The 12,557-nt window shown below is 44.0% G+C and overlaps 1 protein-coding gene across 1 annotated transcript in view; it reads left to right on the top strand.

Moving 5' to 3' along the window:
• The first annotated feature begins 835 nt into the window (after positions 1-835).
• plxna3 (plexin A3) overlaps positions 836-12,557 on the top strand; it is a 65,457-nt gene continuing 53,735 nt past the window's right edge. Inside the window, exons 1-5 of the mRNA XM_068732145.1 lie at positions 836-1,343; positions 1,565-1,755; positions 4,274-4,821; positions 5,147-5,311; positions 9,012-9,194. Of these exons, the coding sequence (XP_068588246.1) occupies positions 1,030-1,343; positions 1,565-1,755; positions 4,274-4,821; positions 5,147-5,311; positions 9,012-9,194 (1,401 nt within the window). The 5' untranslated portion in view covers positions 836-1,029. The remainder of the gene's footprint in view (positions 1,344-1,564; positions 1,756-4,273; positions 4,822-5,146; positions 5,312-9,011; positions 9,195-12,557) is intronic.

The following is a 12,557-nucleotide window of genomic DNA, read 5'->3' as shown; positions in this document are numbered from 1 at the left end:
ACCAGACACACACAACCAGACACACACACACAACCAGACACACACAACCAGACGCACACACACACAACCAGACACACACAACCAGACACACACACACAACCAGACACACACACACACACACACACACACACACACACACACACAACCAGACACACACACACAACCAGACGCGCGCACACACACACACACACACACACACAGAGATAATCACTGTGTTAGAGAGCTTCTTGTAAATAATACAAGGTTCTAAAGCTCCTAGAGTAAAGTCAGGATATCGCTACCCGTCTGTCTCTCTCTGTAGTTACATGTCCTGTCTGTCTCTCTCTGTAGTTACATGTCCTGTCTGTCTCTCTCTGTAGTTACATGTCCTACCTGTCTCTCTCTCTGTAGTTACATGTCCTACCTGTCTCTCTCTCTGTAGTTACATGTCCTACCTGTCTCTCTCTCTGTAGTTACATGTCCTACCTGTCTCTCTTTCTGTAGTTACATGTCCTGTCTGTCTCTCTTTCTGTAGTTACATGTCCTGTCTGTCTCTCTCTCTGTAGTTACATGTCCTGTCTGTCTCTCTCTGTAGTTACATGTCCTGTCTGTCTCTCTCTGTAGTTACATGTCATTTCTGTCTCTCTTTCTTTAGTTACATGTCCTACCTGTCTCTCTCTCTGTAGTTACATGTCCTACCTGTCTGTCTCTCTCTGTAGGTACATGTCCTACCTGTCTGTCTCTCTGTAGTTACATGTCCTACCTGTCTCTCTCTCTGTAGTTACATGTCCTGTCTGTCTCTCTGTAGTTACATGTCCTACCTGTCTCTCTCTCTGTAGTTACATGTTCGACCTGTCTCTCTCTCTGTAGTTAAATGTCCTACCTGTCTCTCTCTCTCTGTAGTTAAATGTCCTACCTGTCTCTCTCTCTCTCTCCACAGTCATGCCCCTTTGAAGCTGACTCCTCATCAGACCTGCAGCCAGCTCTCCTCTCCTCCTCTTCCCCTCCTCTCCTCCATCCCTCCATCCTTTCCTCCTCTCTCTGTCCACCATGCTCCCTTCTTCCTCTCCTCTCCTCCTCTTCCTCCTCCTCTCCCTCCTCCTCCTCTCCTCCCCCCTCCTCTCTGCCCCGGCTGCTCCTCTCCCTCCCCCCATGGCGTCGGGCCGGGTGGTGTACCGAGCCTTTGACTCCTCCCTCACACACCTGACCGTCCACCGGAGGACAGGTGAGGTGTTCGTCGGCGCCGTCAACCGAGTGCTGAAGCTGTCGGCCAATCTGACGGAGCTGAGGAGTCACATGACCGGACCGGTGGAGGACAACGCCAAGTGTTACCCTCCGCCCAGCGTCAGGGCCTGTGCCCACAGGTTAGTGTGACCTGTCTTTCTACACCTGTCTACTACACCCTTCTGTCTACTAAACTTGTTTATCCATCCGTCTCTTCATCTGTCTTATACACCTGTCTTACTGTTTCATTTGTCTCACTGTCTCGCTGCTTTACCTGTCCGTGTCCTCTTCTGTTCGTCTAACAGTCTCATCTCTCTGTCTACTTACCTGTCTAACGTCCCACCTGTCTGTCTTCCCTCAGACTGGAGTCGTCGGATAACGTGAATAAGCTCTTACTGGTGGATTACACTGGGAACAGACTGGTGGCGTGTGGGTCGATCTGGCAGGGCGTCTGTCAGTTCCTCCGACTGGAAGATCTCTTCAAACTGGGAGAGCCGCATCACCGCAAAGAGCACTACTTGTCTGGAGCCAGAGAGGCTGATGGGATGGCAGGTAAGCTGGTGCAGAGGGGGCGGGGTCAAATACACCTGAACAGGTAGGAAGTTGAGACAAAGATTAGGTGGGACAGACTTTTTAAAAGGACTTTCAAACACCTCCAAACCTCCATGTTAGAAAAGTCCTAAATCTCATTAAGTGATTTTTATAAAATCCTCCAGCTAATGCTAAACCATGCTAACATGTAATGCAGGAGAGGTCACAAAAGCTAACTGTTTACTAGCTAACGAGCTGAGGTTAATTCTGGGTTATGGCCGCCAGAGTACAGACAGGTCCAGGGTGTGTTTAGCCCTAGCTTAGCACAAATCTGTCCAACAACTGACCAACAACTGAAAGCATCATCTCAAAAGGCCTGCTAACGTTTACTACTTTACAATAGCTAATGCTACTTTACAATAGCTAATGCTACTTTACAAAAGCTAATGCTACTTTGCAATAGCTAATGCTACTTTACAATAGCTAATGCTACTTTACAATAGCTAATGCTACTTTAGAAAAGCTAATGCTACTTTACAATAGCTAATGCTACTTTGGAAAAGCTAATGCTACTTTACAATAGCTAATGCTACGTTACAATAGCTAATGCTACTTTACAAAAGATAATGCTACTTTACTAAATCAAACCAAAACTAAAGATAATTCCTGGGATGGTCAGAAAAGCTAATACTAGCACTAGCTTACTGGTAGTAAGCTAATCTGCTAGCCCGTTTACTGTTGTTTTTACCAAAAAGACGTTAAGTTATGCTCTCTTTTCGTAACTCCAGGGAGTGTTTAGCCTAGATTAGCACAAAGACTGGTAGTTTAGCTTATAACGGGATGATTGGTGACTAGCTTGTAAAATACCAAATCCATCATGTAAATCTGACAGCTTTGGAGTGTGTATTTCTTGGTTTGAGCTAAGCTCCAGCCTTTGTGCTAAGCTAGGCTAAACACATTAAGGGTGACAAGATAAAGATGAGCGATAGAGTACTTTAGTCATTTTGACTGTAAATTGTAAAAAAAACAAAAAAACAGAGAGAGTTTTTGGTGAATTGGATGTAAAAAACAGAAAGATAAAGAAAGCTCTCGTTTCCTCTCGACTCAATCATGTGTCAGTGTCGACATGTTTATTTTAAATTTTTATTGTAAATCAGCTGATCTTGTTTTTATTTTGAACAACAAGCTGAAGGAAGACTTCTGACAAAACAGATGATTGACAAACAACAACAACAGAGTCTCATCTCAGAGCTCGTCTCTGCTCTCAAACAATCATCACATGTCACTCACTCTGCTGCACATATTAGTTCATCTCATAATTATTAGACTTGATCTCATGATTATGAGTTCTGAAATGGTTCTGGAGGTGAGAACTAGATATAAATACTAGAACAAGTAAAAACCCTTGAACCACTTAACAACTAGCAACCTGGGACTTCTTATAACCTAAGCAGGGTGACTTTTAACATCCTTCAGCTCTTGTCTTTACACCTGTCTGTCTACACCTGTCTGTCTACACCTGTCTGTTTACACCTGTCTGTCTACACCTGTCTGTCTACGCCTGTCTGTTTACACCTGTCTGTTAACACCTGTCTGTCTATGCCTGTATGTTTACAACTGTCTGTCTACACCTGTCTGTCTACACCTGTCTGTTTACACCTGTCTGTCTATACCTGTCTGTCTACACCTGTCTGTCTACACCTGTCTGTTTACACCTGTCTGTCTACGCCTGTCTGTCTACACCTGTCTGTCTACACCTGTCTGTTTACACCTGTCTGTCTACAACTGTCTGTCTACGCCTGTCTGTTTACACCTGTCTGTCTACACCTGTCTGTCTACACCTGTCAGTTAACACCTGTCAGTTAACACCTGTCTGTTAACACCTGTCTGTCTACACCTGTCTGTCTATACCTGTCTGTCTACACCTGTCTCTTTACAACTGTCTGTTTACACCTGTCTGTCTACACCTGTCTGTCTACACCTGTCTGTCTACGCCTGTCTGTTTACACCTGTCTGTCTACGCCTGTATGTTTACAACTGTCTGTCTACACCTGTCTGTCTACACCTGTCTGTTTATACCTGTCTGTCTACACCTGTCTGTCTACACCTGTCTGTTTACGCCTGTCTGTCTACGCCTGTCTGTCTACGCCTGTCTGTCTACACCTGTATGTTTACACCTGTCTGTCTACGCCTGTCTGTCTACGCCTGTCTGTCTACACCTGTCTGTTTACACCTGTCTGTCTACACCTGTCTGTTTACGCCTGTCTGTCTACGCCTGTCTGTCTACGCCTGTCTGTCTACACCTGTCTGTCTACACCTGTATGTTTACGCCTGTCTGTCTACGCCTGTCTGTCTACGCCTGTCTGTTTACACCTGTCTGTCTACACCTGTCTGTTTACACCTGTCTGTCTACACACAAAGGGTAAAATCCCGTTTTATTAACTTAAAGGAGAGACCTGTCAATCATCTGCTGTAAGAACACAAGTCATCTGTAAACCGGTGTCATGAATGTGTTCTTCCTCCTCCTCTTCCTCCTCAGGTGTGGTTGTGGGCGAGGACGATTGGACGGCCGACCCAAAGAGGAAGAGGCCCGTGAAGGGCGGCAGCCGGCTCTTTATCGGTGCCGCCATCGACGGGAAGTCCGAGTACTTCCCCACGCTGTCCAGCAGGAAGCTGGTGGCGGACGAGGAGAGCGTCAACATGTTCTCTCTGGTCTACCAGGACGAGTTTGTGTCCTCGCAGATCAAGATCCCGTCGGACACGCTGTCCCTCTACCCGGCCTTCGACATCTACTACGTCTACGGCTTCTCCAGCCGCACCTACGTCTACTTCCTGACGCTGCAGCTGGACACGCAGCTCACGCAGATGGACGCCGGCGGAGAGAAGTTCTTCACCTCTAAGATCGTCCGCATGTGTTCCAACGACACCGAGTTCTACTCCTACGTGGAGTTCCCTCTGGGCTGCACCAAGGACGGCGTGGAGTACCGACTCGTCCAAGCCGCCTACAAGCAGAAACCAGGGCGGAGGCTGGCCCACGCACTCGGCCTGTCGGAGGACGACGATGTCCTCTTTGTCGTCTTCTCACAGGTGAGGGGAGAGAGAGAGAGAGAGAGAGAGAGAGAGAGAGAGAGAGAGAGAGAGAGAGAGAGAGAGACGGTCAGACAGACGGGGGGAGAGAGAGAGAGAGACGGATGTCAGTGTCTTATCTTTTTTTCTTCTCTTTATTTTACGTCTCCAGGGTATTTTTAACTTCCTGTCTGTCTTTGTTGGTGTCTCTTTTTCCGGACTTCTCTTCATGTCCTTCTCTGTGTCCTTTGTCCTCGTCTCCTGTTTCCTTTGTTCCTTGTGACACCACCGTGCATTGCTTCAGGGACTTGAACCCTCACCTGTCTCTCTCTCTCTGTGTGTTCAGGGTCAGAAGAACCGGTCCAACCCGCCCAGAGAGACGGTCCTGTGTCTGTTCACCTTGCAGCACATCAACCTGGCCATGAGGGAGAGGATCCGGTCCTGTTACCGTGGAGAGGGACGCCTGTCCTTACCCTGGTTACTCAACAAGGAGCTGCCCTGCATCCACACGGTGAGCTAGCATGTTAGCATGGCGGCTAACTTCCTGTTAGCCAAGGATCAGCTGATCGTCTGGCTGGTGTGTTATTGGTTGAGAGAGGAAAATGGATTCAAAAATAACTTTATTGAAAAATAATCGCTATCAGGGACGATTTTATCGTGAATATTTTGTCTCTCAATTTTTCAATTTTCAATTCAATAGCTTTATTGGCATGAAAGTTTAGAAACAGTTTTGCCAAAGCATCAACAAAATTAAACATATAATATAATACAATAATATTAATACACAATATCATGAATACACAATATCATTAATATACAATATCATTAATATAACATCTAGATTGATTATTAATTACATATATAGTGTGTGTGTGTGTGTGTGTGTGTGTGTGTGTGTGTGTGTGTCTCTCTGTCAGTCTCTCTCTCTCTCTCTCTCTGTCTCTGTGTCTCTGAGTGGAGGGAGTGGTGAGTTTTCGGAGAGTGATTAATAGCGATTTTTTCGACATTTTTCTTTGTTATTTAACGTTGCATATGACAGTGTATTGTGGTGTGTAGGGCTCACGGTGTTTGTGTGAACACTTGGGGGGTTTTAGGGTTTTTTTTGGTGGTGTTTGCAGCCGATCAGCACACGTGCTGCACGCCGCCATGGACTTCACCAAACTAACGAGGAAACACGGCGTGAAGATTCCGCCGCGTTTCCCGTGCTCGGTGGAGGACTGCAGCCTGGCAGCGGGGGAGCTCATCGGTCACAGCAACGTGAGGTCCGCTGCACGGATGAACGGTGCGGTGATCATGTTTTGTGATACCGAAGAGGATACGGAACTGGTGTTGGACAGCGGGATCGAGGTGAATGGCGGCTTCCTACCCGTCTATCCTCTCAGCGACCCGGCGGTAAAAGTCACTGGTTCCAACGTGCCACCATTCATCAAGGATGAGCTGATAACCAGAGAGCTGTCCAGACATGGAAAGATCGTGTCTAAAGTTAAGAAGCTGTCATCTGGGGCCAAGTCTCCACTTCTGAGGCACGTGGTGTCTCACAGGAGACAGCTCCTCATGATCCCCAAGAACAGGAGCAGACAGGTGGACCTCGTGTTCACAGTCACAGTGGAGGACTTCGATTACATCATTTTTGCAACAACTGAGGATTTTAAATGTTTCAGTTGTGGGAAACAGGGACATCAGAGCAGAGCCTGTCCTGAAAAAAAACCGGTTCTCATAAAGACCAGAACCAAAACCAGAAAGGTTCTGAGGAGGGCAGAGGAGACAAACAAGATGGACAGGAGGGGACAAGTGGGGTCCAGGAGATAAGGAAGGAGGGCACGAGTGGGGTTAAGGAGGTAAGGAAGGAGGGGACGAGCGGGGTTAAGGAGGTGAGGGAGGGGGGGGCGAGTGGGGTTAAGGAGGTGAGGGAGGAGTGGACGAGTGGGGTTAAGGAGGTGAGGGAAGAGGGAACGAGTGGGGGTAAGGAGGTGAGGGGGGAGGGGACAAGTGAGGTACAGGTGGGGAGGGAGAGTAATGGAGGACAGGTGGGGGCAGGCAGTGAGGTGGACATGGAGAGTGACGAGGAGCAGATCAAAGTCTCCCAGCGGAAGAGGAAAAAGGAAGGAAACAATGGAAGCTCACAGGCAAAGAAAGTGGCAACGAAAGGAAGCAGAGGAGCAGCTAAATCTGAGTCCAGTCGGGAGAAGGACCCTGAGTCCAGTCTGGAGGAGGACTCTGAGTCCAGTCTGGAGGAAGACCCTGAGTCCAGCCGGGGAGGAGACCCTGAGTCCAGTCTGGAGGAGGATTCTGCTGCTGACAGCGAGTCTTCTGACCACAGGGCTGGCAGCGGTAGGAGCTCTAGAGACTACAGTGTGGAGAAGATAAAGGGGTTTCTGAGGAGAACTAAAAGTGTGAAAGGAGTTAACGTGGAGGATTACTTCTCTGACAAAGAGAAGCTCTCCAGCTCTGTCAGGTCACACATGAGGAGTAAAGACAGAGGAGGGATAACAGTGAAGGAAGGCTACAGACTGAAGAAAATAGCTCAGAAGATCAACAAAGAGCTGAACAATGAAAGAGCTGATTGTGAACAAGGTCTCACAGCCTAAGAGCAACTCAAGGACAAGTTTTGTTTTGTTGGTTTTTATTTATTTACATGAACAATATGCAGGATTCATTGAGAATCGGTGCAACAATGAAGCAGAATGTGTGTCTGGAGATGAACTAATATTCAACGCTCCTTTAAAAACACTGAGAAGAGAAACGGACTTCAGTGTGTTTTTGATTTGTTTTGTTTCATTCTTGATGCCATGACAAGGTTTTTTGTTCTTTCATGTTGTTTTAAGAAATAAAGGTTTTCTAAAAATCAAAATCTCTGTCTCTCTCTGTCTCTCTCTCTCTGTCTCTCTCTCTCTGTCTTTCTCTCTCTCTCTGTCTCTCTCTCTCTCTGTCTGTCTTTTTCTCCCTCTGTGTGTCTCTCTCTCTGTGTCTCTCTCTCTCTCCCTCTCTGTCTCTCTCTCTCTGTGTGTGTCTCTCTCTCTCCCCCCCCCCCCCTCTCTTCCGTGGGGTTGTTCCAGTTTGGGGGAGTAGATGATGTTCTTATTCATGGCGGTAATGGCCTGCAGTGGTAACCATGGTAACCGAGCAGGGAAACCCGCCAGGAGACCAGTTAGTAGGAGGAGCTTAGATTTAGGAAGAAGAGAGAGGAGGAGGGGTGGGGGGGTTAGTCTGCAACTAATTAACTAACTAACCAACTAACACGTGTGTGTGTGTGTGTGTGTGTGTGTGTGTGTGTGTGTGTGTGTGTGTGTGTGTGTGTGTGTGTGTGTGTGTGTGTGTGTGTGTGTGTGTGTGTGTGCGTGCGTGCGTGCGTGCGTGCGTGCGTGCGTGCGTGCGTTGAGGCCAGAGGAGGCGGAGTCATTGTTCAGGGTCTGACCTCCTCCTTTTATCATAAACAGCAGGGAATGTGTGTTCATGTATAGATGCAATATGTCTGTGTGTGTGTGTCTCCGTCTTGTTCTTCATTAAGCGTCACCAGCAGCCTGTCTGCACAACATGTAACAATCTGTTCATTTTAGCTTCATTTAGTTCTCAAGTCCTCCAGAAACCAGAAGGATCCTGGTCCTGGTCCTGAGATGTAACTAAGTTGTTACAATGACGTCATTGGTGACAAAACCAGAATACAATAGAGTTTAACCAATGAGAACTTTACCAAAAAGCTCTATTTATTAGCTGGAAATTAAACATTATGTTCATCATCACAGTGAGTCAGTGAGGACAACAACAACAACAACAGCAACACATGTTTTTTATAACCGTTTTAAGATATAATTCTGTCCACGCCCCCTTTTTGTTTCATAAAATATCTACATCAGAAATAACACCCAAACACTCTGGTCGTCGGCCATCTTTGTTTCTGCTGCGTGCTCGTTGCACAATGCAACAAATAGACGAGACGATGTCATCGTTTACATCATGCAAAAAATATATCTGAAACCTTAGAGGGCGTTTTCAAAAATATGAATTCTAATTTTATTAATAATTAGTGTGTGTGTGTGTGTGTGTGTGTGTGTGTGTGTGTGTGTGTGTGTGTGGAAACATGAGTCTTTCAGTGTAAAGTTTTCTAATGCAGATTATTTTTATTCCTATTTCCTCCTTCGTCACGATGATGTCATCGTCTACATTTACTGAATTCATGAATTATTAATCATCTCTCTCTCTGTGGTCCACAGCCGAAGCAGATCGGAGATGATTTCTGTGGTCTGGTCCTGAACCAGCCTCTGGGGGGTCTGAGGGTCATCGAGGGAAACCCGCTCTATGAGGACCGGACCGAGGGCATGGGGGCCGTGGCGGCCTACACCTACGGGGAGCACACGGTGGTGTTCGTGGGGACCAGGAGCGGCCAGCTGAAGAAGGTAGGAGGAGGAGGAGGAGATGATGTTTGTTAGCGTTGGAGAAAAAACGGCTGCATGAATGTTTTAACAATGTATTTTTGGGGTTCCTTGGCTGCTTCCTAGAGTTTCTGTTTCAGGAGCTTCTTCATGTGTTTCCTGCTTCACCTTCACTGGTCCTCTGGTTTAGTTTCCTGTCGGCCATCTTGAAACAAGTCCTGTGTTTTCTGAAACGTATTCATTGATCCTGAAGCTGGTGTGTTTTTATTTCTTGTGTTAAAGCTCACAGGTCAGATGCTCCTGTAGTGCTTCATCTCTAAACCTGACAGACGTGTTTACAGAACTCTGGTAACCAATCAGGTTAAAGCTGTGAATGCTCAGACTATGGTGTGCTTAGTGTCTCTGGAGGAGAACGTGTGAAACTGTGAAAGACTTCATTCAGTTTGAGCTGAACAAAGAAACACAGGAAGCAGCTGTGAAGAGCTTTAATCATCTTTGCTTTTCAAGAAAAACCTGATCCTGAATATGAACATCCAAGTGATCGACTTCCTGGTTCTGTAGAGGTTCTGGTTCTGTAGCTGGTTCTGTTGATGTTTCTGGTTCTGTAGATGTTTCTGGTTATGTAGATGTTTCTGGTTGTAGCTGGTTCTGTAGATGGTTCTGGTTCTGTAGATGGTTCTGGTTCTGTAGAGGTTCTGGTTCTGTATATGGTTCTGGTTCAAAAACTGGAACTTTTACTTAATTATATTAAAGTAGAATCACGTGAACATTTTTCTCTTTACTTAATATATAATTCTATAGTATATAGCTCTACACTCTATACTCTATAACTCTATAGCTATATACTCTATAACTCTATAGTATATAACGATATACTCTATAACTCTATACTCTATAACTCTATAGTATATAACTCTATAGTATATAACTCTATACTCTATAACTATAGTATATACTCTATAGTATATAACTCTATAACTCTATAGTATATAACTATAACTCTATACTCTATAACTCTATAGTATATAACTATAGTATATAACTCTATAGTATATAACTATAGTATATAACTCTATAGTATATAACTATAGTATATAACTCTTTAGTATATAACTCTATACTCTATAACTCTATATTCTATAACTCTATAGTATATAACTCTATACTCTATAACTCTATAGTATATAACTATAGTATATAACTCTATAGTATATAACTATAACTCTATACTCTATAACTCTATAGTATATAACTCTATAGTATATAACTATAGTATATAACTCTTTAGTATATAACTCTATAGTATATAACTCTATAACTCTATACTCTATAACTCTATAGTATATAACTATAACTCTATACTCTATAACTCTATCGTATATAACTATAGTATATAACTCTATAGTATATAACTATAGTATATAACTCTATACTCTATAACTCTATAGTATATAACTCTATAGTATATAACTCTATACTCTATAACTCTATAGTATATAACTCTATAACTTTATAGTATATAACTATAGTATATAACTCTATACTCTATAACTCTATAGTATATAACTCTATAACTCTATAGTATATAACTATAGTATATAACTCTATACTCTATAACTCTATAGTATATAACTCTATACTCTATAACTCTATAGTATATAACTATAGTATATAACTCTATACTCTATAACTCTATAGTATATAACTATAGTATATAACTCTATAGTATATAACTATAGTATATAACTATACTCTATAACTCTATAGTATATAAGACCTTTTTATTGAGCTTATTTAAGAGTTTTAAACATATTTAAATGTAATCATCTTAAAATAGACCCGTTTGTTTTCATTGATCGTCGTCCTCTTGTAGTCTGAAACAGATAGAAACTCTTTGGTTGAATAAATTCTAAAGTTGTTCCTCTACACTTCACTCTCTTCATCTTCATCATCAACTTCTTCATTTTCATCATTTTACATTACAGTCATTTAACAGACGCTTTTATCCAAAGCGACTTACAATTCAGTAAGTATCTACTTATCTACACACCGTAGACGCAGCTACGGGAGCAATTTTGGGGGTTAAGTGTCTTGCTCAAGGACACATTGACATGAGACTAGCGGAGCAGGAGCCGGGGATCGAACCACCAACCCTCTGATTGAAAGGCAGCCCTGCTCTCCACTTAGCCACGGTCACCCTCATCATCATCGTCTTCATTAAAATTAAAAAAGACCCTTTTATAAAAAGCTCCTCTTGTTTCCACATTTGATCACTCGGTTTCAGCTGAACTGAAGGAAGAATTTAAAAACCGCCCTGCGATCGAAAAGTGGAGGATGAGGAGGATGAAGAGGAGGAGGAGGATGAAGAGGACCCTCTGGGCGTTCGCCCCGCTCACCTCTTCCTCCCACTTCATCTTCATCCTCTGAGGGAGGAGGAGCCGGAGGACTCGTCTGTGTAGTGTACAGACTGATGTTTGCTTGTAGATGTTGGCTCTATGTTTAGTGGAGCCTCCTCCTCCTCCTCCTCCTCCTCTTCATCCTCCTCTTCCTCTACTCTCTGAGTCCAACCAGACTTTTAGGAATAGACAATGACTACAAACGTCTGAGAGCAGCTTCATTGTGTTTTAGAAGAAGAGAGTCGATCACATTTAATGGTCACTTCCTCTCTTCTGTTTTCAGCGTGTTTGTGTAAAGAGTTGCTGCACTAAATAGATTCTAGAAACACTTTGGAGGAATAGATTCTGACGTAGTTTATTTAAGTCAGTATAGAAGAAGTGGACGTAGTCATGGTGACGTCTCTCGTTGGTTTGTGGACGTTTTGAAGTCTTGAGTTTGGCCGTTGCCATCTTGTTTTATTTTTTTCAATCAGTGAACAGGAAGTGACCATATCTGGACTGAGGAGGAGTGACGTAGAGACCTGTCAATCAGCGTGTAGCCCCGCCCCTAAATCATCCCCTCTTTATGGTCTGTTTGACTCTAAATGGAGCATAATGTACTAAATGAACATCATGCTGTATTGAAGAAGACTGTAAACTAGAGATTGAGACCATAAACTCATGTTTACAATGTTTACTGAGGGAATAAATCAAGAGAGAAGTAGAGTCATTTTAGACTAGACTTCTATACAACCAGAGGAGTCGCCCCCTGGTGGACACTAGAGAGAACGCAGCTCTAACACGTGAAGAACAGCAGAGGTTGTCTCCTGGGTCAACCTCTGCTTCGTCTTCTACTCTATTTACTGGTAGATTACAGTCGAGCGTAAAGGACCAAACTACTTTAGTTTATTTGCTCTGTTGCGTTGTGTTTGTTTTGTAGTAATTTATCTGTGATCACACAGTTTATTGATCTGGTTTCAGGTCACTCCTCGTTCATTTCTTCTTCTCTATC

The sequence above is a fragment of the Cebidichthys violaceus genome, unplaced genomic scaffold (genome assembly GCF_023349555.1).
Source record: "Cebidichthys violaceus isolate CVI_PGR_0920_01 unplaced genomic scaffold, fCebVio1.0.p SCAF_57, whole genome shotgun sequence".
Lineage (NCBI taxonomy): Eukaryota > Metazoa > Chordata > Actinopteri > Perciformes > Stichaeidae > Cebidichthys > Cebidichthys violaceus.
This window is presented reverse-complemented; position numbering and strand designations above follow the sequence as displayed.